This window comes from Argiope bruennichi, chromosome 5, assembly GCF_947563725.1.
Source record: "Argiope bruennichi chromosome 5, qqArgBrue1.1, whole genome shotgun sequence".
NCBI classification, from domain to species: Eukaryota; Metazoa; Arthropoda; class Arachnida; order Araneae; family Araneidae; genus Argiope; species Argiope bruennichi.
In genome coordinates, this window is record NC_079155.1 from 44074660 (window position 1) to 44101224 (window position 26565).

The 26565-nt window shown below is 29.8% G+C and overlaps 1 protein-coding gene across 2 annotated transcripts in view; it reads right to left on the reverse strand.

Annotated features, from left to right (window-relative positions):
* Positions 1–26565, reverse strand: part of LOC129968569 (uncharacterized protein CG43867-like) — a 118884-nt gene that overhangs the window by 53520 nt on the left and 38799 nt on the right. The window contains exons 2-10 of one of the 2 annotated variants that reach the window (XM_056082589.1): positions 10907–11190; positions 7402–7464; positions 7144–7275; positions 6965–7048; positions 6514–6630; positions 5215–5505; positions 3749–3920; positions 1540–1844; positions 80–152 (exon numbers count right to left, since the gene is read on the reverse strand). In XM_056082589.1, coding sequence (XP_055938564.1) covers positions 80–152; positions 1540–1844; positions 3749–3920; positions 5215–5505; positions 6514–6630; positions 6965–7048; positions 7144–7275; positions 7402–7464; positions 10907–11152 — 1483 coding nt within the window. In that variant the 5' untranslated portion in view covers positions 11153–11190. Of the gene's footprint in view, positions 1–79; positions 153–1539; positions 1845–3748; positions 3921–5214; positions 5509–6513; positions 6631–6964; positions 7049–7143; positions 7276–7401; positions 7465–10906; positions 11191–26565 lie in introns of both variants that reach the window. The other variant, XM_056082588.1, reaches the window with a different exon arrangement.

The following is a 26565-nucleotide window of genomic DNA, read 5'->3' on the forward strand; positions in this document are numbered from 1 at the left end:
GAATTCTGGGTTAAGAATGGTAAAAGTGGTTCAGCTATTGTAAAGGTAAGATTTAAAATAAGTATCAAAAAATTCTTACTGATTGGGGAAGTATGAAGCTCATCTCTCGATAAAGATATTCCATTTACAGCTACTTCATAAATTCTAGATTCCTATGTTGAATAAAAAGTACTATTAACTAAAAAAAAAACAACAAAAATGTTTACATCTAAAAACATCTCTGATAAATTCACTATAAATAATTGTTTAAATATTCTAAAAATCACAATCAATAGTAAATCAAAGCAAAATTAAATTAATATAATTTTCCTTCATGCTAAATATTAACACAACAAATTTATGACATAAATAAAAAAACTCAAATTGAAAATTATCTAATAAATAATTCTGAATTAATTAACTTTATATCAAATAGCTTTACAATAAGCAAACCAAACTGATTCCAAATACAGAATTTAAAAAAAAAATGAAAGCATTTTATGATTTTTATTTCTCATTTATTTACAATATCAATGAGAAAAGGAAATTAGTTTTGAGTTCAAAACTATTAATTATTTATCTACACTGTTACTAATTCATTGTAAAATTACTTATTTTAAACAGTATATAATTTTTTTTTATGATATAATTTACAAAGCATTATAAAAAAATAATTCACAAAGCTAAAATAATTTAGTTTTATGGTAGTTAAAAATATTACTATATGCAGAGCCAGATTATTAAATATGCAAAGTAGGTAACTGCCTTGGGGGCATACAATTTCAAGAATCGCAAAACACTTAAGACACCTTTGTGATACTACCAGAGTAAATTAATTTTGAGCTTTTCATTATTTGATATAAGCCATGCACTTAAACTTATTCAAATAAAAATCAAATATTGCTACATAATATTAATGATATTCATAATTTATAATTTTTTGCAAATTTTACATTATGTTGTTTCATAATTTCAAATATTGAAATGCTTTATAACTTTAAAAAGGGGGGGGGACGCTATAGGAATAATTAAAGAGCATTTAAACAACATCAAAGTATTGCATTTTTTTATTTAAATAAACTATTAACTTTTTAACTATTTAAACAAAATATTAAACTATTTATTTATTAAACAAATTATTTTGTTTAAATAAAAATTATTCGAGAGTAATGGAAACCAAATCTCTTTAAAGTCATTGAAATTAACTATTTTATTTTAGTTTGCCACAATTTAATGCTTAAAGCTCAATACATAGATATTAAAATTAATGAAAATATATTTTGTTAAAAAAGTTTGGCAAGGACATGGGAAGGAGAATCACAACACCTGATTTGTCTAAGGACCTCTAGAGGCTTTAATCTGATCCTACTATGGAAGAAAACTTCATTCAACCATTTTTCTATAATTGTTTTAGCTTTTAAAGTAATAATAAATAAAAGTCTCATCATATTAAAACATTTATTACAAAAATTACCATTCATTAGTTTTTGAAAAAAATATTCAAACTAAATTGGGTATAATTATTAAATATACATTCCACATATAAAACATAATACTTGCCCATGATGGAAATCTGTGTAATGGAGGTGTCGGAGGCCGAATGTCCATATCAGAATCTATGCCACCAATAATTTCTTTACTAGGGGTATAAATCTCAGCATAATCATGTAGATCATTACTAGTCTGCACAGTTCTTCGTCTCTCGCCACCAGAATAGCCATTTCCCACATTCAGCATTTTCAGCTTACGATCAAGACTGCCATATATATTCCCATATGATGACATTCCATTGTTGGATGTCTTGTTACTGCTGTTTAGCTCATTTTCAATATTTGTTTGAGTGGTAGTAGTCCTTGATGTGGAAGCTGAAACATATTTCAAAAATACTCAAAAAATTATAAATGATCAAAATTATAAAAATAAATTAAGAGCAAAAAGAAATTTACACTTTAATCCTCAAAATGGACATCATATGAATTTTCTTCCTGTTGCAATACAATTTTCAGATGCTAATTATGTTAACTCTATATTATTGTAACATTTATATGAATCTCAATATTCAAGGTGTTCCATGTAAATACTAAACCACTTCATTTAAAGGGTAATTAAATTGGTCTGAAAGTGCAATAATAAAAAAAATTACAGCTGTAGCATTAAATAATAAAAGCATTGAAAAGAACATAATGTATTTTAAAGAGAAATATCTCATTAAGAATTTGTTATTTCTTTTTCCATAATCTTAAAAACAGTAACATTATTTCGAAATAAAATATTTTGTTAGTTTTAATGAATATGTTATTTCTAGAGATTTATAAGTACTGCTTGGGATGTATCGCATAATTTTAAACCACAGTCATCTGGCCTAACATAGTGTTTCACTTCTTCCATTTACCTTAATATACCATTAGGGGAAAAGCATTTAACCATAGCAATTTTATTAAAGACTAAGTTTTGTAAATGATGGATCTTTTCTAGAAACAGATCTCAAATTTATAATCCTCAAGTGTTGAAGCTAAGACCATGTAAACTGGTTACCATGATTTCCAAAAGTATTCAAATCAATGCCAGTCTATCCAATTGGGCAGCAACACATTTGATATTTCTTTGTTAATAAGAATTCAGTAAATAGGAAAAGACAGCAAAAAGAATAATAAAAAAGAAGGCGGGGGGGGGGGGAATCAAGATAAACATGTTGGATAGAGCACTGAATAGCACTAGGAAGCAACTAGTACTATTTGGAAAACACATTTAAGTTCAGTCTAAGAAGATAAGAGAAGAAATGTTCACTTCTTGTACAAGAAAAGGAATTATTTGTAACTTTTAGAAAATATAAATAGCAAACTGACCATTAGTATAGTTAATTTTGCTATTATAATAAAACTTATTTAATAGTTTATTGACAATTTAGATACTATATACAAAAAATGTACTTGGAAAAGTGGACTTAGAGTGCAAAAAATATTTGTAGATAATCTTTTGTGAAAAAATTCACTAATTATGGAATTCAATGAAATCAGGGTTACAGTTTATAAAGGTAACTTTTAAATAAATCTTCAAATAAATTCGCATTTCCTCATAATCACTATCTGCAAATTTTTGAGCTTTAAAATGAAATTCTTTGAAATTTATAAAAGAATCATTAGCAATAAAAGGAGGGAAAATGTTCAATAAAGAAAACATGCTTTGAAACTTTATTTACTAGTCATAAGTTGATATGATTCTCAGAAAAAGGGGATATTCTTTGATAAATGTGATTTTTTTTAAACTAAAGTCATAATTTCAAATAGAATGACCCAAAATATTATACATATTTTTCACAAATTTACAACACCCCTTCTTGTTAAAGTTTTGAATGATGATTTTATCAAAAGTTATGCTTATCTGATTTCAATGATTAAAATCATTCAAAATAGATAAGCATAATTTTTGATAAAATTATCACATTTTCTTAATAAAATCATAACTTCATAATTGTCTGAAAAAAAAATATAAAACAACACATTTATAGAAATTTTTATTCAGTCACCTTCTTTTTCTCCTAATTGGAACAAACAGGCACACACGGAAAAGTTCCTAGTTCGTAGTTAAACTAACAAAAACACTACGAGCTAAACTTTCCCACGGGTGCCTGTTTGCTAAAATTTTGTTGATGGGAAACAATCTTCTAATCTTGGCAATCTTCTTACAAGACACATTACATTGGATATGAAGATATAATTGAAATAACAGCTCCGTGAATGATTGCAAATCAGAAAAGAGCAGTACTTACATGGAATATTTGTAACTTGCATTGATGAATTTCTAGTGGTATCTCGAGGCAGTGAACGGGAATGTTGCTTTTTGGCAGCTGGCTTTTTAACATCTGATGGTCGAGGTGAAGATGTCTGTGACAAAGAAGATAATGTTGTGGAATGAGGAGGAACCATTGGTGGAAGGCCAGCCTAATTAAAAAAAAAAATATATTGAAAGACAGGTTCAGATAATGTAAAAAAAAAGACAACTCATTAAAAAAAAAACCCTACAGTGAAATTTATACATATTATTAAAAAAAAAATCTTATAGCTTGTTTATAATTTAAAATGTTTAATATTGTTACCAATTTGTAACTTAGCTTCCCTATGCATTTAGTTTTACGGTAAAGAAGATAGTTTTAAAGGTAGCTCTAACAAATTCTGAATGGATGCCAGTCAGTGATCCATGGTTTAGCCGACAAAAATGGAGGATCCAGAATATTCAAAGGAGGACTCGAGAATTTTGGCAGCAGTTACATTAAAACTCAAATTCTGTTGTTTGTTCTAGAAGTTTCTTTGACTTGTCATGAAAACTATGAAATGTTAGAGATAGAGATAAAGTCAGTCAGTAGTAAGAGAAATAAGCAGAGAAAGAAGAGTAGTTGAACGAATTTCTTTGGTGTATTAATCTGAGTTCTTTTTTAGTCTTTCGTGCTACTGAGTTATTTAATAGTGATTTTCAGTTTCTCTGCTGATGATTATTGCAAGTGCTGTTCTTGTGTATGCTTCAGTTGAGTGGATACTACTGTGCATTCCTATAGATAAAGCATTGTTATTTACATCTCATTCATCTGGACTTCTTCACTATACAAACCCAGACAATTATTTTGTTGATTTGTTTCATAACAGTATTTACTGGACGTATAAAAAACGTATTTAATATTTCATTAAATAAATACTATCAAATAATTAATTGAAAATTTTATAAATAAGACAACATCTAAGCCACTGATATATAAAAAAATGTATTGGCCTATGTCAAGAACAAAATTTTATTACATTAGATGATATGCAGTGATTCAAAATTTTTCCACTAGGTAAATCAATCAAATGAAGACTAACCTGAATTATACTTTTGTTTCAGTAACTACTATGCACTATCATTTTAATGGTAAATTTAATCAAAAAGAATTTGATATAATATATACCAACTCATTCTAAAATAAAATTCATTATATCTTTTTTTAATCAATAACCTTTTTATCAAAATATTGGAAGTCCTATTAAAAACAAAATATGTTATAATGCATGCTTTATGACAATAACCCCATACTCCTTTCATACCAAAATGTTTTTATGCAAAATGGTGCATTGCTTCAAATTCGAAGATGTTTAGTAAATTTTTGTTTTTAACGCTTTATCAATATTTTAAAGGACACAATATCTGCACAGTTAAAGTAAGGAATGCAAGACCAAAATATCTGAAATCAAGTAAAATATTTACTTCCACCATAGCTTCTGATCCTATTGCCTGCAGATTATCGGCTTCTTCCGATTCTGGTCGCCTGGTCATGGACACCTGACAGGAGCTATCTATCCACTGATCCACACGAGCCTGCTGAGCTGAAACCCAGGAGGAGGACTTTTTGTTAACATCGACGACAGGCATGGAAGAGTTATAGGACGGTTCATTGTTGTTGATGTAATTGGCACGTTGATTGGCGCTTGATATAGAGCTAAGCGGAGGTGCATCGTCTGAAGAACCTTGGTCTTCCCAACTTCCTCTGGAAGAATCCTGCTGGAGATTTAAAAACATATTAGTGACTATCGGAAATCCAATAACTTCTGGATGCATTGCAAGATAATGTAAAAGATTAAGAAAAATCGCATTTCCATATTACATAGTACTAACATGGTTCTAAAGTCTTATCTCAAAATATAGTTATTTGTTGGAATCCAATAGATGGTGCTATTTATGGTCAGATGATGGTTTAATGAGAAAATTTCAACAGTCATACATTTCAATCTCCAAAATTAAGTTTCTTACATGTGGTTCTATAGATAAATTGTGTGTATAACAGTTGCTATTCAATTTATAATCCTTAAGTGCTTGCAAATGTGTATTTTGGAATAGAGTATTGCTTGAATATGCCACTGATAATTAAATGATTACATAATGGAATTTATTAATTTTAGCAATTCTAGTGTAAATAATTACAGACTTTCTTTTATATACATTATGGTTTTGGTTTACAAAAATTTGCAATCTGTCCAAGATTTCTTGTACATTCAGCATATTAGGATATTTTGCATAAAGTGATTACATGTTTGAAAAAAATTGAAATAATGATATTTAAATTAAAAGGCTTAAAATTTATCATAATAATTCAAAAAAGTTTTTCAAAAATTCAACTTATCAAAAATTTTGAAATTTCAAAAGATAAAAGATGATTCAAAAAGATAATTTTTTGATAATATAAAAACCAATTATAAGATGTTTGTATTAAACTGATTAATACCTTTTTGCAGAAATATCTAAAACATATAAACTTAATAGAAAACATTCACATACAATCTAAAGTAATTTCTAAGAAATATTTTGATAATTTTTTTATTATTATTATAGATGAAATTCAACTACAGAGGCGGGGGGGGGGATTTAATATATACTTATAATAATAAAATTAAAAAAATAGAGAATAGACATTTTTACAAATTTACATAATTCAACTTTATTTATAATACCATCAAAAAACAACTAATAATAAACATGAAAATATGAAAATTTTTAAATACTGCTTACCTCAGTGTTATTCTTTTCTTTTTGTTGCGACATTTGACTCAGCCTTTTCTTTAAAAGTTCTAATTGGGAATTGCACTTCTTGTTTTCTTCTCGAAGTTGATAGTTCTGCTCTTCTAACTAAAATTTAATGGTTAATAATCAAAATATAAATGTGGTAACATTTAAATACTATTTTACACACACGTAAAATCACCACAATCAAGGCATTATTATTAGATCTTCAATTAGATTAGATGTTAAAACCAAAGACAGAAACAGATAGTACTATATTTAACATGAGGATACATTCAAACAAAAGAATTTCCAAATAAAAGAACTAGAATGACAAAGACAATCATCAAAATACAATTATTTTCCAGATTTCTAAAGCAATCTAGTGTATTATAAAATTATTGTGATTAATTAAAAATTAAAAAAAAAGACTAATAAAACACAGAGAAGGAAATTTTACCTCTTTTAATTTGTTGGTTACCCATTCTTTAATCTTAGATGCTTTTGCCTCCACTTTCTTGGCATCCAGAATTCGCAACTTTTTCTAATTATACAAAATATATTAATATTTCTTCAAAAATACAAAGACTATAAAGAAATTTATTTACATTCAGGAGGATATTAAAATATTGAATTTACCTGCTCTTCGACCTGCTGTTCCAAATTTGAAATGATTTGATCTTTACATGCTTGGTCTGTATTTGCTACACAGTCCTTATAACTATCTCCCGGCCCTCCTAAACCCTGTAACCTTTGTTCGAGAAGTTGTATCTAAAGAATTAAAAAATTAAAAATACAGATTTAAAAAAATTGAGATAATTTTTTAAGAAATGACAATAAATTTCTTAAAAATTAATTTTAAAAATATGATAACAACATTTTTTTTTAATTTCCTACCTTTTGACGAGCTTCTTCTTCTCTTCTTTCTGCACTGGTAGCCTTTTGCTCTAATTCAGAAAGCTTACAAAAGAATAAAAAAACAGGTTTATGAAACAATGAAGGAAAAAGAATATAAAGATTAATTAAATATATTTACAATAAATTCAGAGCAACACAACTATGATTTCGTTATTATTTTATGGAAAGAGTAAATTTCAACTTCAATTAATTTACAACAACAAATACTTTCTTTGTTTTTCTTCATGCTAGAATTTTTTATAATTGGTTTATCAACTTAATCAGTTAACCAATTAAATTAAATAGCCAGTTCAAACTTCAAAATACTGCCACATTTAAAAGAGGCAGTCGACTCTCCATGACCGAAAGGTCATAGCACTGGTCTCTTAATCAAGAGATCGTAAGTCCGAATCCCGCTAGAGACAATGCGATTCACAGTCTGTGTAAATATTTAATTCCTTGATTTTATGTTTTCCTTTATTTTATATTCCAGAAGATTCTGGACATTTCTTTAGTTTACCAGACAAGTGTTCTGGACTTTTCTTACTATCTCCAGAAAAGTATGTTGGAACTTTCCCTGTTAGTATAAAAGCAGGAGATCTGTCATTCACTGGGTTCTCAGTTCAGAGTTGTGTTAATAAATTGGTTTAGCTCTACTTCTCGTGTGTGTCATTGAGTTCCATACTAAAGAACCTATGTGACAATATTTCATCTTATTTAAAATATATAATGATTGAAAAGTACCAATTTAATTAATTTTTAGAGAAGTAATATGTAATATAATATTTCAGATATCTTCAATAAACATAAATTCATTTCAGGAGCAACCCCCCCCCAATAAATTCAACAGAATTGCAAATATACATATAAACCTTTATAGATCACCACCACCACCCTATCAGAACTTGTCAGGTTCATTGTTGAAATCTCACCATCAATTCAACTTTTAGAGCAGCAACAGCTGAATATAAAATTGCAATCAACACTGTTAACCTTTTACAATAGTAAATTGATCAACAGCAGTATTTTTTTTATTACTGGTTGTTCCTGAAACCTTATTATTTGTGATTAAAAATTAATAAGCGGTTTAGCACTTTCTCTATTTTCTTATTAATTCTTTGACCCCAAAATTTTCACATGAAAATAAATCCCCACAATTTTTTTTCACTAGAATGCAAATTTTTTCATTAGAATGCTATTCTAAGGAAATTCCAACAATTAGTCAAAAATATCATAACATTATAATGTTTTAGACCAGAGCCATATCTATTATATTATTCTTAAAAATGTGCTCTTCATAATTAAAATATACACATATACGAAGTGTTTAAAACAACGAAAAGTAATATTATAAAATGTATTTAAAAATAATTTAACATTTATTAAAATCTGACAAAACTACAATTGGAAAACTCATATTTTAAAATCTTCAAGTGATGCAAAAATTTTTAAAAAGTAACTTTTATGTAATATATTTTGAACTTATTAAAAAAAATTGTTAAAACTTCAATTGCTTATGTTAAAATTCTAATTAAAATTTTGAAAAAAAAAATTTTTTTTCTCAGAGAATGCCTACTATAAGGTCTTTATTCTAAATAAATGGGGGAAAAAATTCAAAGACTTTTTAAGAAAATTCATGGATTATAAAATTATACATTTTAGACACAAAATTTCAAATGAAAAGCTGAAATATTTTCTGATTAATTTTCTAATGAATTATCATTTTCTAGATTCTAGAAGCTCACGTGAAAAGAACCATGGGCACCTATTATGCTTATTTTGCAGTTAATAAACCAATACTTAAAATTCAAATTGGGTTTCAAAATCACAATGCAAATGTCTTCGCTGTTATCAACAGGATGGCTACTATTATATTCGAATTTCATACAAACTTCTATGTACTCACTTCTAAAAAAACATTCACATTCTTAAAGTGCAAACAGTTCTCTTTTCTCCCAGAAAATAATGGGTACATATTTTACCTGTTTTTCAAAAATCTAACCTTTCAAAAATCTAATCCCCAAAAGCACCTTTCTGGGGCCTTGATTACAGAAAAATAAAATTTATGGAGTTTTCAAGGACTATGGGAACTCTGCATTAACGAAGAAATGACAGCTCTAGGTACAACAGTCTACTGTGTAGAGCTTCTTAAATAATTTTAGATGTCATGCATATTTATTTTCATATCCGAATTTACAGAACATATCCGACCTATAAAACTGTCATCAAGAGCATATGATCTTTACAAATAATATCCCAAATTCTTCAATTAACCAATTAAAGAAATTAGTAAACAGCAATTAAAGCCCTTTTCAAAATTAATATATAAAAATATTAATATATAAAAACGCGTAACAGTCAGTGGCAATTTAAGTTAACAATAGAAAGATCTACGGATGCTGGCAACGTTAGTAAACGGCATCATGCATGTTTCTGCGCTTCTTAAAATTCTAAGAAAGTTTTACAAAATCAAGCGAACTTTCGTCAAACAACAAGTCTCTTTTAACAGAATATCGATTATTGGCGGTTAAAATTAAATTTCTATAAAAAAAAATCAATTGCTTAAAAATGGATGCCGTTCTTATTGAGGACCAGCCGGTTCGCCAATCTTAATGCTCGTTACACTTAAATAATTAAATATTTTATGTAATTCCTACTTTAATAGCTTCTTTATCAAAATATTTTAAAACTTCAAATTTTGATAGTCATATAATTCACTCATAATATTATAAAGGCCTTCAGTCATAACGTAATATGTATCTCTCTAATTTTCTGTTAGCTCCCGTAGAGTTTATGCTTTAAATTAAAGTAACATAAATACAATTTAATTACAAAAGCAAACAATTAACCTAAAAATAATTTAAATCAAGTCCGCATCCGTTGAAAATAGTTGTCAACAATCAGAACAGAATGAGCATGCGTGAATTTTCAACGCCAGTTACGGAAACGCAAATGCGTGAATTTTTCTACGCCAGTTGGGGTAACGCTATGCAGATTAGACATTTTTAATTTCCTTTATTCTGTTTTATTTTAATTCAAAAGTATTTCAGAATAAATCTGAAAGTTCGATTAATTAACAATGCTTAATTTTAAATGCATCATCAAACGTTAAGAAAATAAACAGAATCATTTGAAATAATCGGTCGAAAAATTTTAAGCCTAACCTCATTAGCGTGGCGAAAACACTGAAGCCTGACTCATTTGGCGGTGGGGAAATGAAGATCTTTTGGCGGGAAAGTTAGTTTTTAATTAATAATTAAAATTCTAATTAAAAATTCACAAAAGGGACCTCAGGTGCATATTCCCTATCTCCAAGGTATACATGTACCGAATTTGGTAGCTGTAGGTCAAATTGTCTGGCCTGTAGAGCGCCAACACATACATTGAGTTTTATTATAAATATATATTATTTAATTGGGTGCAATGATACATTGCGTATAGTCATTACTGTCAGTTTAAGTTGACATAAACTAAAAAAATATGTCACATTATTAAAAGGCTTCACCTTTTCTTGTAGGGATCGCTGCAGATCCGCCGTTTCCATCCGAAAACGCGTGAATGTCACTTTCATTTGTTCGTATCTCTGTTTCCAATTGACATGCTGATGGTGGGGATCCTCCATTTGATACCAACCCATCAACCCCTCGTGGCTATCCTCCTCCTCTTCCAAGAGGGAGGAAAACAGGGAGGAAGGAAAGCCGTCGTTGGGGGGTGGGGGTGCAGGGGGCGGCGGGGGTTCCGATTCTGTCATGCGGATGATGGTGCTGCACGGTCCTAGCAAAAGGTGTGCTGCAAAAGAGAAAGGAATGTAGGAGAAATGACAATCATTAAAAAAGTTATGCTCTGCTTGCAGAGATAACTGTTAGATAATTTATAAATTGTTATTTACAAAGAATAAAATTGTAATAAAAAAGATCCCTTTTTTTTCCTCATTTAACTGATCAATATACTTTTATATTATCTTCTGCTTTTTAATCTTCAATTTAAAACTTATTATTATAAATATTTTAGAATCCTTAAATCATATTTTAATGCATTCATTAAGTCATATGTATTAGAATCCAATTTTAATTATGTAAACCCATTAAACAATACGCAATTTATTTCTGAAAAACTAAAATAATGTATTGCTACTATGAGCAAATTAGGCCATAAAACTTCAAAACCTAACATACCAAGAAGTGAGTAAAAAATCGATTCTAAAATTCTATGTTTCCACTTATAAAACGAATCAAATTAAATCAAAATAGCTAAAAACTCCAGGCATACTCCGAGTATTCATTTAATATTTGTTTAATAGATTTATTAAGTATTTTACAGTTGCATAAGAGTTTGGATTGCACAAGAAAACTGTCACAGAAAATTTATTTACAAAATAAAGCATAAATTTAATTCTTCCACTTCAAAGTAACTGTACTCTTTTTAAAGAGATAATTTAAAAACAATCAACAGCGAATACGGAAACTTTGATTCATTTTAAAAAGTAACAAGATATGCTTCAAATATATTTCATTTTTTTTTAACTTAGAAAAAGGTTTGGCAAAGTTTATTATTGCATAATGTAGGTCAGATACTAAATTGACAAAGTTTTTGTGGAATTTCAAAAATAATTAACAATCAACTTGATCTAATATTCGGAATCAAAAACTTCTTATGAGTATAAAATACATGAGAAATTCAGCAAACAAAAATAAATAAGTAAATAAGAAAACAAATCTAAAAGTTAAAAAAAAAAAAAAAATGGTTTATGGACACAATCCGCAGAGATCCATAATAACAAGAGAGTAAAACAGATTCCCTACAAAAAAATTTCGTATTTTTTCCCTTATAATCCAATAAAAAATTTTAAAACATAAATTGAACAACTATTTAGAAAATTCTTCACACATAAAAAAAAGTGCGAAATTTTTAACACTACTAGAAACTGCTAAAAATCGCCTGTTTTAACACGCGATATAAACTAAATATCCGTTATAGTTCTTTTAAACAATTCATGATATTTATGATCATTTGTTACATGATGAAGAGTACCAAAAACATTTAAAACAAAGAATACAAACCAGTCAAACAGCAATAATATCTAAGTTAAGGCAGTCAAATTTTATAAGCGGAAGGGACAAATTCATTCCTTTTGACAGGTAAAATGATTAAACAACGAAAAATTTAAAGTAATATTATAAAAGTAAAAATAATAAATTAACGATATAAACAAATAAGAAATTATCAATATAACTTCTATTTTCTCGTATATTTTCACAATATGGCACCTTTTGTGTTTAATTTCTTCGTAAAAATCAAGAGTAAGCATTCTTGAAAAGTGCTTCTTTTTAACCAATTTCGCTCAAAATTTGATTCCGATTTAAAAGTTTGATGCCACGATCACATACTAAATTTCATTCACTCCCCCCCCCCCATTTTTGAGTTATGTTCATAATGATTTATTTTTCGGACAATGTCGCCAAATCTTGGAGATTCATCAAATCTCCAGATAGAATTTTCTTATAGATCTTGTATTTCTTGAATTTTCTTAATATCTTGTGCTTTTAACTATCGCTTTGAAAACCTCGTATATTAAAAATTTAGAAATTATGCATATATTGCTGCAAACTAGTTTAATCCGATCAAACAATTAGCTTTGCATTCCACGAGTAATTTTTTGTAGGTCAGAAAGTAATTGATAGACATAAGCTATATTTGGAATGATCTTTTTGAAAAATGCAATAATATATTATTATGCTCTTAATTTCTGTATAAAATTGACATAAAAACATCCATGAAATAAACATATATTTAAATTATCAAAGAAAAATCTAAAAATCATAAGTAGCTTGAAAAGTGGAAGAAATATGATTGCTATAGCTAAAAAAAAGTATAAAGCAAAAAAACAATCAAGTTCAGAAGTCTATTAATTTAATTTTTTCTTAAAAATCGAGCCGGTCATGCAGTTCATGAATTAAGGAATAAGCTGTATTTCTATCCAATCTTAAAATAACTGAGATTCGATAAAATTTATTATTAATTGAAAATTTTATGTTATTTAAGAACATGAATTTCCAACTTTTCTCACATTATGAAATATTAAAACAACTTTAAAATCTTTTAAATGAACAGAGTTCTTATTCTGTAGTTAAAAAACTGAAGAACAAATAGAGAAATTACTATACCACACTTGAACAAAAAAATATGTAGTAATTTTTAAACAATAAGGTTTTTTGAAAGACGATTTTACTAAAATTTAGATTGAGAAAATAGCATATAAAGAAGCAAATATAGTATTAAAACGTAAAATATGCAAATTTAAAAATCAATACAAATACCAAAGAATGAACCCAGAAACAAACGGCTTTATAAAGAAAACTGCTCTGAGATATGAATATTGAGTAAAAAAATTTACCCGCTTACGACATGTTTCCAAATTGAGCCGACAATTTATATTCGATGGAATTAATTTTAAAATGGGGGCTGAAATTACTAAGAATGTAAACAAGGCACTTGCGTTTGGTCGCAGATAGTATAATTAAGGAGCAGTTTGTTTTCATTGAGAAATGCGGGTATCAATTTAAATACAATTTATTTGACTAACTTCAATCTCTCAAAGTTGTGCTAAACCTTAAAAAAATTATTTCCCTAAATACTATAGTTAAAATTTTCATTTTATCTCAACTTATGATGTTTTATTTTATTTCCAATTTTATTTCAGAAACAGAAAATACCGTAATTTCCAAAATAAACCGAAGGATGAATCGAAAATTGATCGTAAGTTACTGCGCCGTACAAATGCAATTATGGGAAATACCGAGTCAGAAAGTTTAAAAATGTCTTCCTTTTAATCTAAGGTATTCAAATATTTATCGCTATTTGAATGCTAAGAATAACCGAGACACTTAAGATATCGTTCAAAGTAGCGAAGTCAGAGGTCCTCTATTTCACTCCAAAAATGACATTTCCCCCCACGTCATGCGTTAAGACAAGACAATTAATAAAAGCTGTTTAAATCTTTCAATACAATAATGTCTGTTGCTTTTTAGATTTGTGCAAAAAAAAAAAAGTGTGACGTTAACACAATTTCAAACGTGACGTTAGCATAATCTCAAAATGTTCAAAATCGTCTCATTATCTTTACCGTCCGTTTCACTATCTCAAGTAATTTCCAAGTCAAACAAGAATGACTAAGAAAGCATTCAAACATCGTGTAATCAATGTTTTGAAATGAACACGTTAAGTATTTTTAGTAACACAATAAAACACCAATTTTGCGTCATCCATAAAGTCGTTTCTTATTTCTAACGTCAGAAAATACACAAAGAAAATAACGCGCAGCTGTGATAAGAGAGAGAAGAATTTTTCAGTATGTACAGATGTAATTAAAAGTGGACACAAAAATGCGTACAGTGTCCCATAATAATGTATACAGATTCTGAAAGACATTTACATGTAGAGCTAATAACACACTTCGAAGTATATCATTCATGGATAATCAACTTGGAATGAAATTCTTGGAAATTTGTTTAGAATTTTAACAGCAATGACATTAATCATACCCTGTTTAACTTATATTCAATTTTTTTCCCATTGAATGTTTCGTCATATCTGATTAACAGGTTAAATAAGATTTTTTTTCTCCCTCAAAATAATCACCACAATCAAGGAAAATACTATAGCATGAAACTGTAAAATAAGCCGCTTTAACATTTAAATTATTGTGTTTTTTTAACTATTACAATTTATTAGATGAGTAATTTTTTCTGAATTTTAACTATATATATTAGTTAAAAGGCAACATATCAGTTAATATATATACATTAATTATATGATAAGATATATACGTAATTTACGTGAGGAAAGGCAAAGTGAAATCACATTATCATAAATGACAACGTAAGCTTTGAAATAGATTATTAAGGTATTTAATTTTTTAATGGCATTATGATGTCATGGAACACGACTCCAATATAAAGGTTCATTAACAGAACAAATAGCGTAAGTGCAAAGCCATTAAAATAGCACGATTTTAATATCTATTGATACTAAAAATATCTTATCGATAGTATCATACTCATAATATATTTAAGACATTTATTTGAAATTCAATACACATATAATACAAGTTAAAGAGATGATCGACAAAGGCGGATAGATAACTAATACAAATGCATATCTTGTCAATTATCGAAAGTGACGGAAAAATTGGTCAAGGTAGCGCTGATAAACTGACAAATGAAATTGTAAACATTAAGCATATAAATTGGTGTTTGGATACATTTTCTTTCAATCGCAGTTCTCAACTCCTCAACTGTAACTCGCCTTGAGCTATAAAAGCTTTTGTGTCCTAATTAAAAGAAATCTAATGGTAAGAGATCTGGTGAATGTTTAGAAAAACTCACATAACCTTAAGTGGTTAGCAAGAATAATTATACATTCAACGTAATTCTATCCAGATAGTTCTTATGTCAATTCAAGCTTCATTTAAGGAATTTTGATGAATATGCAACAAGTTATTTAAGACGTAAATACAGCTTTTGGGACCTACGTATTTTAGAATTAGTAAGAGATATCTATCATTTATCAAATGTAATTTAAAATTTGATTCTTATATGAGAACCATGAAAAAGTTTCAGCAAACAATAATTTACTAATTGAATAATTTTTTTAAAAAACTATTATTGTTATTATTTCAATTTGACGTATTTCATTTAACAGAATTACTGTTCAATTACCCTTTATAATACAAAAACAAAAATTTAAAAAGTAATCACACAACTTCAATATTTTTTTTTCCTCGATTGAGCACTTTTTTTTAAGAGCAGGACGTACCAATTATGGAGTTCCGCTTCATTCAATTTTTCTATTTAAAGGAAGTACGTCATTTTAAAGGAAATGATGAAAATTATTGCTTCATTCATGCACCAATTAAATCCTCGTAATGTTAAGCCAATGTAATGAAGGTTTATAACTGTTTAATATTTTGCCAATTAGTTGATTTCACCTATAACTTTACTCGCAACAAAGACGGATTAACTAAGAAACTTTCAGTATTCAGGACCTGGTGGAAAAATTGAAATACTTTTAATTTTAATATAATAATTTCTTTCATGAATTTAAACACCGCGACGGCTTTAAAACGTAATATTTTTTTCGGAATATTTTCTTACTAAATCAAAAATTATAACTATTTCAAATTCTCAATCTCAAGTTTGAATGCGTCATTGCTTTCGTAAAAGGATTTTTAAAAGAAAACACAAGGCGGGTTTCAGAAAATATAAAATATTTCGGCAAACTGGAGCCGAGTTTTCAATTTAAAAAAAAAATAATAATTCCACAAATTTTTCAGAGAAGGGTGCCAATGTTGACATTAGGGAGTCACTTTTCGGCGTGTGAATGCTTCTAAAGGACGTTATTCAGAGATAATCTTTTTTTAACACATTTATTTAGATAAAAAAATAAATTAATAATAATAAATAATTAATTGATAATTCATAAACAAATAATAAAGTTATACAAGCAAATTCCACTCATTTACAAGACAATGTCAGAAAGTTTTGCATTGAAACAAAATATTATTCCGAAGATACTTTTTCACTTTCTCGCATATTATCTAATAAAAATACTACCCCCCCTCCCCTTCTCTCATACAAAACAGTAAACCTTGGCCAAGGCTGAGAACGCCACGAGTGCTTAGATTTTCATTTTCAGCGCCAGCAAAGTCAAATATTTTGTGCTTCATAATAAAGAAAAAAAAATGACTATGCATTTTCGATATTTTTTTTTAACTTCTCGAGCCCCCCCCCCCCCCCTCGAACAACTGAAACCAAAGCTTGATACAGAATTACAATTTAAAACCATATTCAAGACCATAAACAATAAACGAACGACCATAAAATTTTATGTATTTAAATCTCTGTTTTTTACTCACTGCAATTACATGTACGCGAAAATACATATCGATAGGCGGTGAATGATCTGGTTCAAATTTTTATACGAATTTGTGCCCATCCGAATCTGTGCACCAATTCCCCCCCCCCCCATCTAGGTCTTTGCATTTTGTAGTAATGGTGGTCACTTGTTCTCAAAAACAGATAGGCATACATAATACTTGAGAATAAATTTCGTGTAAAATTGGATAGAAATCTGCTAATGGAGATTAAAAATAACATACCAAATTTCATCGGTCTAGAGAAAAACGTTTTTAAGTTACCTTCATAGACATACAAACTAAATCCCGAAACTGTACGTTTCGGACTCAATATGAAATGTGGAAGTTTGTCAAAATATCGAGTTCTCTTTTTTTTGCTGATGCAATACTTTCTCTTTATATTCGGGGAATAAATAAACCTGTAAGGTATTTGCAGAACCAACAAGCAGATAGCATCCATAATTAGCCTCTTTTTCTCTTCCTATATTAATATTAATTTTTGATAAATTTTGGTTATAGATTAAAAAAAAATGAATTTTGGGAATTAAACATCACGTGTTATCTTCGCAAAGATATTACAACAAAATAGTAAACTAATATACATATATTAGTTTACGTATATTATACATATTAGTTATATATATTATACAAAATAGCTTATATATGCATTTGTAAAAGGATATAGATAAAATAATTTAGATAAGGTACAAAATGGCTGGACCCACTGATGATTAACATCCCCCCCCCTCCTGCTCTTATTATTATCATTTTTGTTAGCCTATGGAAGTTTCATATATGCAAAAAGTGCGAAGGTTTGAAAAATGAGGTAGTAAAGAAGATAAAAGAGTTATTTTATAACTAACAGTATTAATTATCTAATTAATCCAGAACTGAACATAAAAGAATAAACTCCCCACCCCTCCCAGCTCTTCAAACCAAGAAATAAAAACCATAGATAATATGAATCTTCTTTTTTTCAAATACTTTAAATACAAGTAGCATTGTACTTTAGGCAAATAGTTAAGCATACTTAAGTTTACTGAATGGAAGAATGGGACGAAAATTATGCATATAATACATCTAATTGCAATCTTTCATCAAAGATTACACGCTAATGACTACAATTAAAACTAGGAATATTATCTGAATAATGCACATTAATTCTCATTTAAAGTAAATCATCTTTTATTTCTTGGCACTTTGTTATGACTAAAGCTCTCCGCTGCAGATGTTTTTTAACAGCTGCAAATTATATCTTTTAAGAGCGGTAAAAGTTTTATTGGAGTCCCCCCCCCCTCTTACGTAATTTTGAGGAATAAATGGAGGAAATATTCATTTTTTCCCCTCCCGTTTTCAAACAGAAACTTTATTATTCTAATCAAATCGAAGAAAGTTTTAAAACTAGGTATTAATGCAATAATCTGCATTAAAATATCATCCATTTTAAGATACCCCTATTCCCCCTCCCCCGGCAGAGGATTGTACTGAATAGGAAATGAAATTTTGAAAGTATTAAATCTACTTTCATTTTAAGTTTTAAAGAATAATTTTTTTATATAATGCAATGCAATGTAAGACACGTACAAAAAATTAGGATGCCTATATATATATAATGTTGAAATGGTTTAATTTCTATTTTTGATCTATTCATGAATTGATGTTTTTTTTTTGTTTTTTTTTCCTCCCTATTTTTCCGATACTTCGAATTTAAAAAATAAATGAAATGGAATTTTTAACCATTTCGGTAACAAAATAAGAGCTGTCAAAAACTATGCTGCTTTTGGATTTATTTATTTTGTTTATACAAAGAGGAAGTATTGTAATCGTCAAATTCAGACTCAAGATTCTGACTCTCCACATTTCAGAAATTTTAAATCCAAAAAAAAAAAAAAAAAAAAAAAAAAATTCGGAATTGCATTTGATTGTCTTATGGTGAACATAACTCGAAAATGTTTTGAGCTGGATGAATGAAATTTAGTAAGTGATCGTTAGACCAAATTTTAGATTTGGTGTAATGACATACTGTTTGAAATAAAATTCATCACAAGAAGTTTGGCTCTTTGAGAGCAATGGAACACGGTAACTTCAATAAAAAGATAAAATTTGGTACACAGTTTTAGCATCTAAAGTACAGATCCTTATCAAATTCTAAATCAAATCCGTCAACGGGTTGGCCCTACATGTACATGCATGGAAATGTGTTAACTCCGAAACTAAAAAAAGAGAAAAATGCAATAACTTTTAATGGAAAAAGGCAATCGCTTAAAATGGAAAAGGACAACCATTTATATAATTGAAATTGAAAATGTGATCTTCTACTAAAGTTGGGTTTCTGTGACAAATTTTATTTCAATCAGTTGACAACAATTATTTCCTCTAAGATGGTTTTCTCCACTAAACTATGATGCAAAAAATGCACATGCGCGAGATTCTGAGTGCTCAAGGCGTTCAATGGTATTGTGGTGACGCTTTATAAGCCAGATAACAGCTACGAGACATGAGAAATTTCTTTTGTCTAGTGGTCTTGTTACTCGGCTACGAACCCAAAGGTTGCGAGTTCGATCCTCGCTTATCGCCAGTAGCAACATTGGTGACCCGATGACGAAAATACGCAAACTTCATACAACTGTTGTGGCGCCTTCTACCAGAAATAAATAAATAAAAAAAATGCAGCTGATAAATAATCAGCCAATAAAAAAAAAAAATGGATAAGGCGCAACAGCCAATATATCACCACTAATAACAGCAAAAACGGGACAAAAAAATCGTTCGTCTCACCTCCGACGAATTGAAGGGGGAGTAATGTGGTGACGCTTTATAAGCCAGATAACAGCTACGAGACATGAGAAATTTCTTTTGTCTAGTGGTCTTGTTACTCGGCTACGAACCCAAAGGTTGCGAGTTCGATCCTCGCTTATCGCCAGTAGCAACATTGGTGACCCGATGACGAAAATACGCAAACTTCATACAACTGTTGTGGCGCCTTCTACCAGAAATAAATAAATAAAAAAAATGAAGCTGATAAATAGTCAGCCAATAAAAAAAATGCAGCTGATAAATAGTCAGCCAATAAAAAAAATGCAGCTGATAAATAATCAGCCAATAAAAAAATAAAAAAATGGATAAGGCGCAACAGCCAATATATCACCACTAATAACAGCAAAAACAGGACAAAAAAATCGTTCGTCTCACCTCCGACGAATTGAAGGGGGAGTAATGTGGTGACGCTTTATAAGCCAGATAACAGCTACGAGACATGAGAAATTTCTTTTGTCTAGTGGTCTTGTTACTCGGCTACGAACCCAAAGGTTGCGAGTTCGATCCTCGCTTATCGCCAGTAGCAACAGTATTGCTAAAAGTTCATTTCTTATGTGGGATGGAAAGGGAATCACAACTTCATTTGATAATATGCAACATAGTTTCGGTTGATCATTCTTATTGGTTAATTCTACCTCACAAATCTAATACAATTAAACATGATATAAATAACAAGTTAATTTAGTTCATCTCATATTTTGAAAGCACATAAGGATATAATACTTCGCAGATATTTCAGATCTTTGCAATTCCTGAGCAATTCCCTGAAAATAGCATTTCTCACTAGACAATCGAGTTTTATAATTTAGGAGTAAATATATTAAATGTTAACTATGACTTTAATATGAAAACTACTAGAAATCTAGTTTTCTTCATCTCGTCAAAGATGCCAACAATGTCAAACCGCAAATCAAGATGACTGACAACATAAACAATAATGCAAAGTAGTTATTGTTAATCGTTTCTGATTTTTGACTTGTGAGACTTGGTATTAATGACATCCTTGGAGACGCAAAGAGACACTCTAAACTAGATTTCAACCAACCGCACTTAGAAAAAAAAAAGACATTTTCGGCTCTAATCTAGAACACCGTAGAATTTTAGGCATAATACAGGGTGTTTATAAAGTCCCGGACCCATTTTGATGTTTAATAACTCATAAAATAATAAAGATATAAACACACTTATGACATTTATTGATGGAATAACTCATATATTTTCCTTTTCAGGTTTGAATATTTTTACTTTTGTAAATATCGTCTGCGCGTGTGGTTAATTTCAGATAATTTCATTTTCCATTCTAAATATCTGTACTTTTCTAAATATCGTCTGCTTATTAATTGCATTTTTCTCTCTTTTGTTTTTGGCAACTATTGCAATGTTATGTTTACTTTTGATGTGTTTGTTCTATGTAGTACTTTTGTATGTGATGTTTTATTCGAGCGGATATTAAGGAGAATGCATACACCACAAGAGAAAGCACAGATTTTATGGTGGCTCGTAGAAACGAAATCAATAGTGCAAGCACAGAGAAATTTCAGAAGAATTTACCAAAAAGATCCTCCATCCAAAAACAGCACCTTGCGGTGGAAAAAGAATTTTCTAGAAATTGGAAGTATCGAAGATAAGAAACGTTCCAGACGTCCTTGCACAAGTGATTTTGATGTTGAGCGTGTCAGAGAGACATTTTTACACAATCCTAGAATATCTGTGAGATCAGCGGCAACAGAATTGGATATGCCAATTTCGACGGTGTACAAGGTTATTAAGAAAAAATTAAGACTGCATGCATACAAAGTTCAAATTGTTCAAGTTTTGGAACCGAACGATAGACCTAGGAGGATGGCCTTTGCAACAGATATGCTAAGGAGGATAGAAGATGCTGCTGATTTTCTGAAGAGCATAATGTTCTCCGATGAAGCATCCTTTCATGTTTCTGGCATTGTTAATCGCCATAAAGTGCGCAAATGGCTCTGTGGATGCCAACATGCTTGTCGCTACCTGGCGTGAAATTGACTATCGACTTGATATTCTCCGTGCGACGAAGGGGGCACACGTGGAAGTTCATTGACAAAGGTCATGAAACTTTTTGAGTCTATTTAACCATTTATGTTATTAATTTAAATCTATCTTTATTATTTTATGAGTTATTAAACATCAAAATGGGTCCGGGACTTTATAAACACCCTGTATATTTATTATCTTTGCCTGCAACAGTCGTTACAAAGATTTTGTGTATTCTGCTTTCTATAAATCGGATTAAAACAAAATACAAATGTTCTCCCCGCAAGATTACCTTGGATAGCGATTTTCCAATACGTAATTTGAGGTTTTATCACTTGGCTACAAACAATCACTTCATTGGACTAAGATTGCGGTTTCGATTGCGTAACCAATGTGAAATGAAACGCAAAATTCCAATGTACCACAACAAGGAACACTTATTTAACAAACGAAACTATTGTGTTATTAATCGATATGTTATTAAAAATTATCAAAGCTTTAAACACAAATTAGGGTATATATTGAAATGCACCACCATCCCTTTCTTTTCACAACTTATTTTTTGTTTCATTCTTTATTCTATTGTATTGTGGTTGGAGACAATAAATACATTTGGTTAGTCTTAAGACGTTTATTACGACAAGAGAGGCAAGTTAATGGAACGCAGTACAAGCGCATACATATAGCACTCGTAAATAAGAATTACTATTATTTAAGATACATATGGTTACTCTACGAGAACTATGGTTATCATTCAATGAGAGATAACCCATAGCATTATACAGAATTTCAGAGGGCAATGTCGAACTCCTCGCTCTACTACTCAGAGCGCACGCGTCTCTCTAAACTAGCATTCGTTCTGCTTGTTTGTTTATGTTCACTCAGGTGTCTTCAGGCCATCCTCTAGAGGCTAGTTAGAACACAACTTGAATAAAGTTTCGTTAATTTTAAAATTATTCTATGCTTACAGCAAAATCACAAAAAACACCAAACCCTTAAGACCCCTTGATATAGCATCGTTTGCATGTCTCTCATCATCCATATTTTCGAAAGAAATCTCAAAAAAACACTGTTTCAATGTTCATTGCTTGGGAAAGGGGCATGGCAGAATTGTCCAACACCAATCACTGTATTTTGTCAATTTTTATTTAATATGAAAGTTTATGATACTTTGATATATTATTAGTGGTCACCTATCTTCTACAATCCCACATTCTTGAGAGAAGTTTCAAAAATACTCATTAATAATGCATTTTACACGGAGAAAAAACGACGACAGAGTTCTTCAACCCCAATCATTGTACCGATTTGTCAAATTGATGTTTGCTACCAAATGTCAAGATCTCTAGATACGTCATTATATGTCACCTGCCTAACAGCACCGTCACGATCCAAGAAATATCGCAAATCAAAACTTAGCAGCGCCCAAAAACATAACTAGAGCGATTTCGCCAACTATATTTGCCTACTAGTTAATATAACCGGCATTACCTGGGGTTAAAATACTTTCATGTATGACATTTTCAATGTAAAAAACTAATTTTGCTCAAATTATTATAAGACACACAATCTATTTATTACAACACACTATTTGATTGACTTTCCCTGGGCTTTTGTTACTTGTAATCGCTTGAAGATGAAGGATATATTATTTCCTACTTTCAGTTCTTTCAAGCACCATTAAATAACTACTTTAAAGCAATAAAAACGTTATAAATGTTATGAAGCAGAAATTTAAAGAAAAAATAATGGCAAAGTAAATAATCTTATAGTTATCTTTTAAAATCATCTACCCTAAATTTTAAAAGAATTAATAAAATATTACGTTAAGCATATATATATCTTTTAGAAGTTAAATTTCTGTACCGTACGTTATCCAAATAGCTTTTAACGTTTTTGTATTTAATCTGTTTCATTAGTATTTGGGCAACCAGATTTTTCATAAACAGATTTCGCTTAAAATTTGATAGAAATTTAAAAATGTATTGTAAAGGCCACATACAAAATACCTGTCCACTCGAAGCCTTTTTAAGCACAGACAGACAGACAGACATTAATTCCAAATATGTGTTTCCCAGGAAGGCCTGAAGCATAGAGATTCATCAAAAATAATTCCGAATTCGAATTTTCGGAGAATTAGAAAACTTTCTCTATGCATCCTTCGTATACAAATATTATGTGTGTGTAATGATATTTTAAACTCTAATTTAAATCAAAATTAATTCCCAAGGTTTTATCTTAATTTAGCCCATAGTAACTTCATTCCAAAATATTCTCTTATTTCCTGATCACATTCCACTTTTTCTATTTAATTAATTCAAGAGAAGCTTTATAAAATGTTTTAGCGGTTCCCACGCTCCGAGTGAAAGGATAAAAATTGCTAATCTAAACAAATTCTTTATTAAAAGATCCCTGTGTTTATTATATATTAGCACTGTGAAAAAATATTTCCTCTATCAATATCGCATGTTTGGGCCGCGTCTTCTTGTATATAAATTATGCCTTCCCGGGATGGATTAAAGCGAATTTAAAAATGCAAAGTGTCTTCACTGTCTTGGAAACTACCTGCTGTTTCAAAAAACATTATGCATATTATATATATATGTGTGTATGTGTGTGTGTGTAATGATATTTTAAACTTTAATTTCAATTTAATTAATTTTCAAGATTTTATTTTAATTTAGCCCGTAATAACTTTATTCTAAAATATTCTCTTATTTCGTGATCCAATTCCACTGTCTCTACTTAATTCATTCAAGAGAAGCTATGTAAAATTGCTGAATGGGCTAAAAGCCTAACTTTCCCACACTCCGCGTGAAGAGACAAAATACCGCTGACGAGACAAATTCTTTTTTAAAATCTTCCTGTGTTTCCCCTACCTCTTCGACGCGTGTAACGAAAATCCCTATCAAAATCTTAATATATTAGCACTGTAAAGAAATATTTTCCCTATCAAAATCTCAGGTTATATAAGACCAGGGATAAAATGTTCTAGAGCTTTTTCCCTTACTCTTTTCTGTGTGCTCCTCGCTTGTACATATGCCTGCTTCTTCAAAATGAAATAAAACGACGTCACGAAATCAAAAGTATCTTCACTGTCTTCAAACTGCATTCTGCTTCACAACAAATAATGCTTCTATATATATTATATACATAAACAAATAAAGATAAGTAGGTTGGCCTTTTTTTTTTTGGATAAGTTTAAAAGAAAGGCTTTAATTTGCAATTATTATAAATGGTTCATTTTTTTCCACCTCTGTTCTTTGCAATAATTATTACTTATAAAATGAAATATAATCAAGATAATTCTTTTTGTCCCGATTCGAAAAGTAACAAAAATTAGCACGGTAAACTTATCGATTAGGAAAAGGCTTTATTTCCTAATCTCTCTTTTTAAATTCCACCTCTACAAGGCATTTTTTAAATGTTTTACAACAAAGCTTTTTCAGAATCTATATATTTTTAAATTAAAAAAAAATCGTTTTCCCATTCCCCTCGGGTGTCGTGCACCCATTTCGGCTGCAATTCCCCCTCTCACTTAAAAACTATAGAGAAGACCCTTATCTAAAAACCTGTGCGCAGAAAAGAAATAAAAAAAAAATCTTCCAGAAAATGAGAAAACCCCCGGCATCACCTGGGAAAAACGCCGATATAAATAACAGCCCTCAAAAAACTTACTGCGCACGGGAAAGGGTGGGGGAAAGGGATTGAGTATCGACGTTCCGGGGATTTTCCTTCCTCCGGGCGACTTTCAGGGTCGGTAGTCGATATTTATATCCAGTCTCTCCCGCTCCTGACTGACTCATCGGTAGGTAGTTCCCCGTAGTAACCGTGCGGCTCCGCGCAACTTCAAAGGCGCTAGCTCGCATCTGCGTCAGAGTCGTTACGAAACGACTCGGGTGTGCAGGCGGTGAAAGGTTGGAAACAAAAATAGTGGATGGTTCACCGAAATGTAAACATAATCCTCAAATTGTGTTTGCAACTGGTAATTTGGATTAATAAAATATAAATAAATATTTATATGTATTTTGCAGTGTTCAAATTTGGAAACAATTATTTTCGATGCATTATAATCATTAAAAAATTCTATCTTGTGATTTTGGGGTTCCACGCATTATTAAATCCGAAAAATACATTTTTGAATTGCTGTTCGTTGTGTCTGTTTGAGAACAGATAACTTACAAACACTTTGAGGCAGACAGATGAATTTTGGTATATTGCCTTTACTCCCAATTTGTATATTTCAAATTTTGAAGAAAATCCATTCAGAGGTATATACCAAATTTCATCCGTTATGTTTGTTTGTCCGTCTGAGAACATGACGACTGAGAAACGCTTATAGATAGGTAGATAAAATTTGGTACATGGCCTCTACAACAAATTTGAAGCATTTCAACTACATTTTCAAGAAAATTCATTCAGAGGAAATC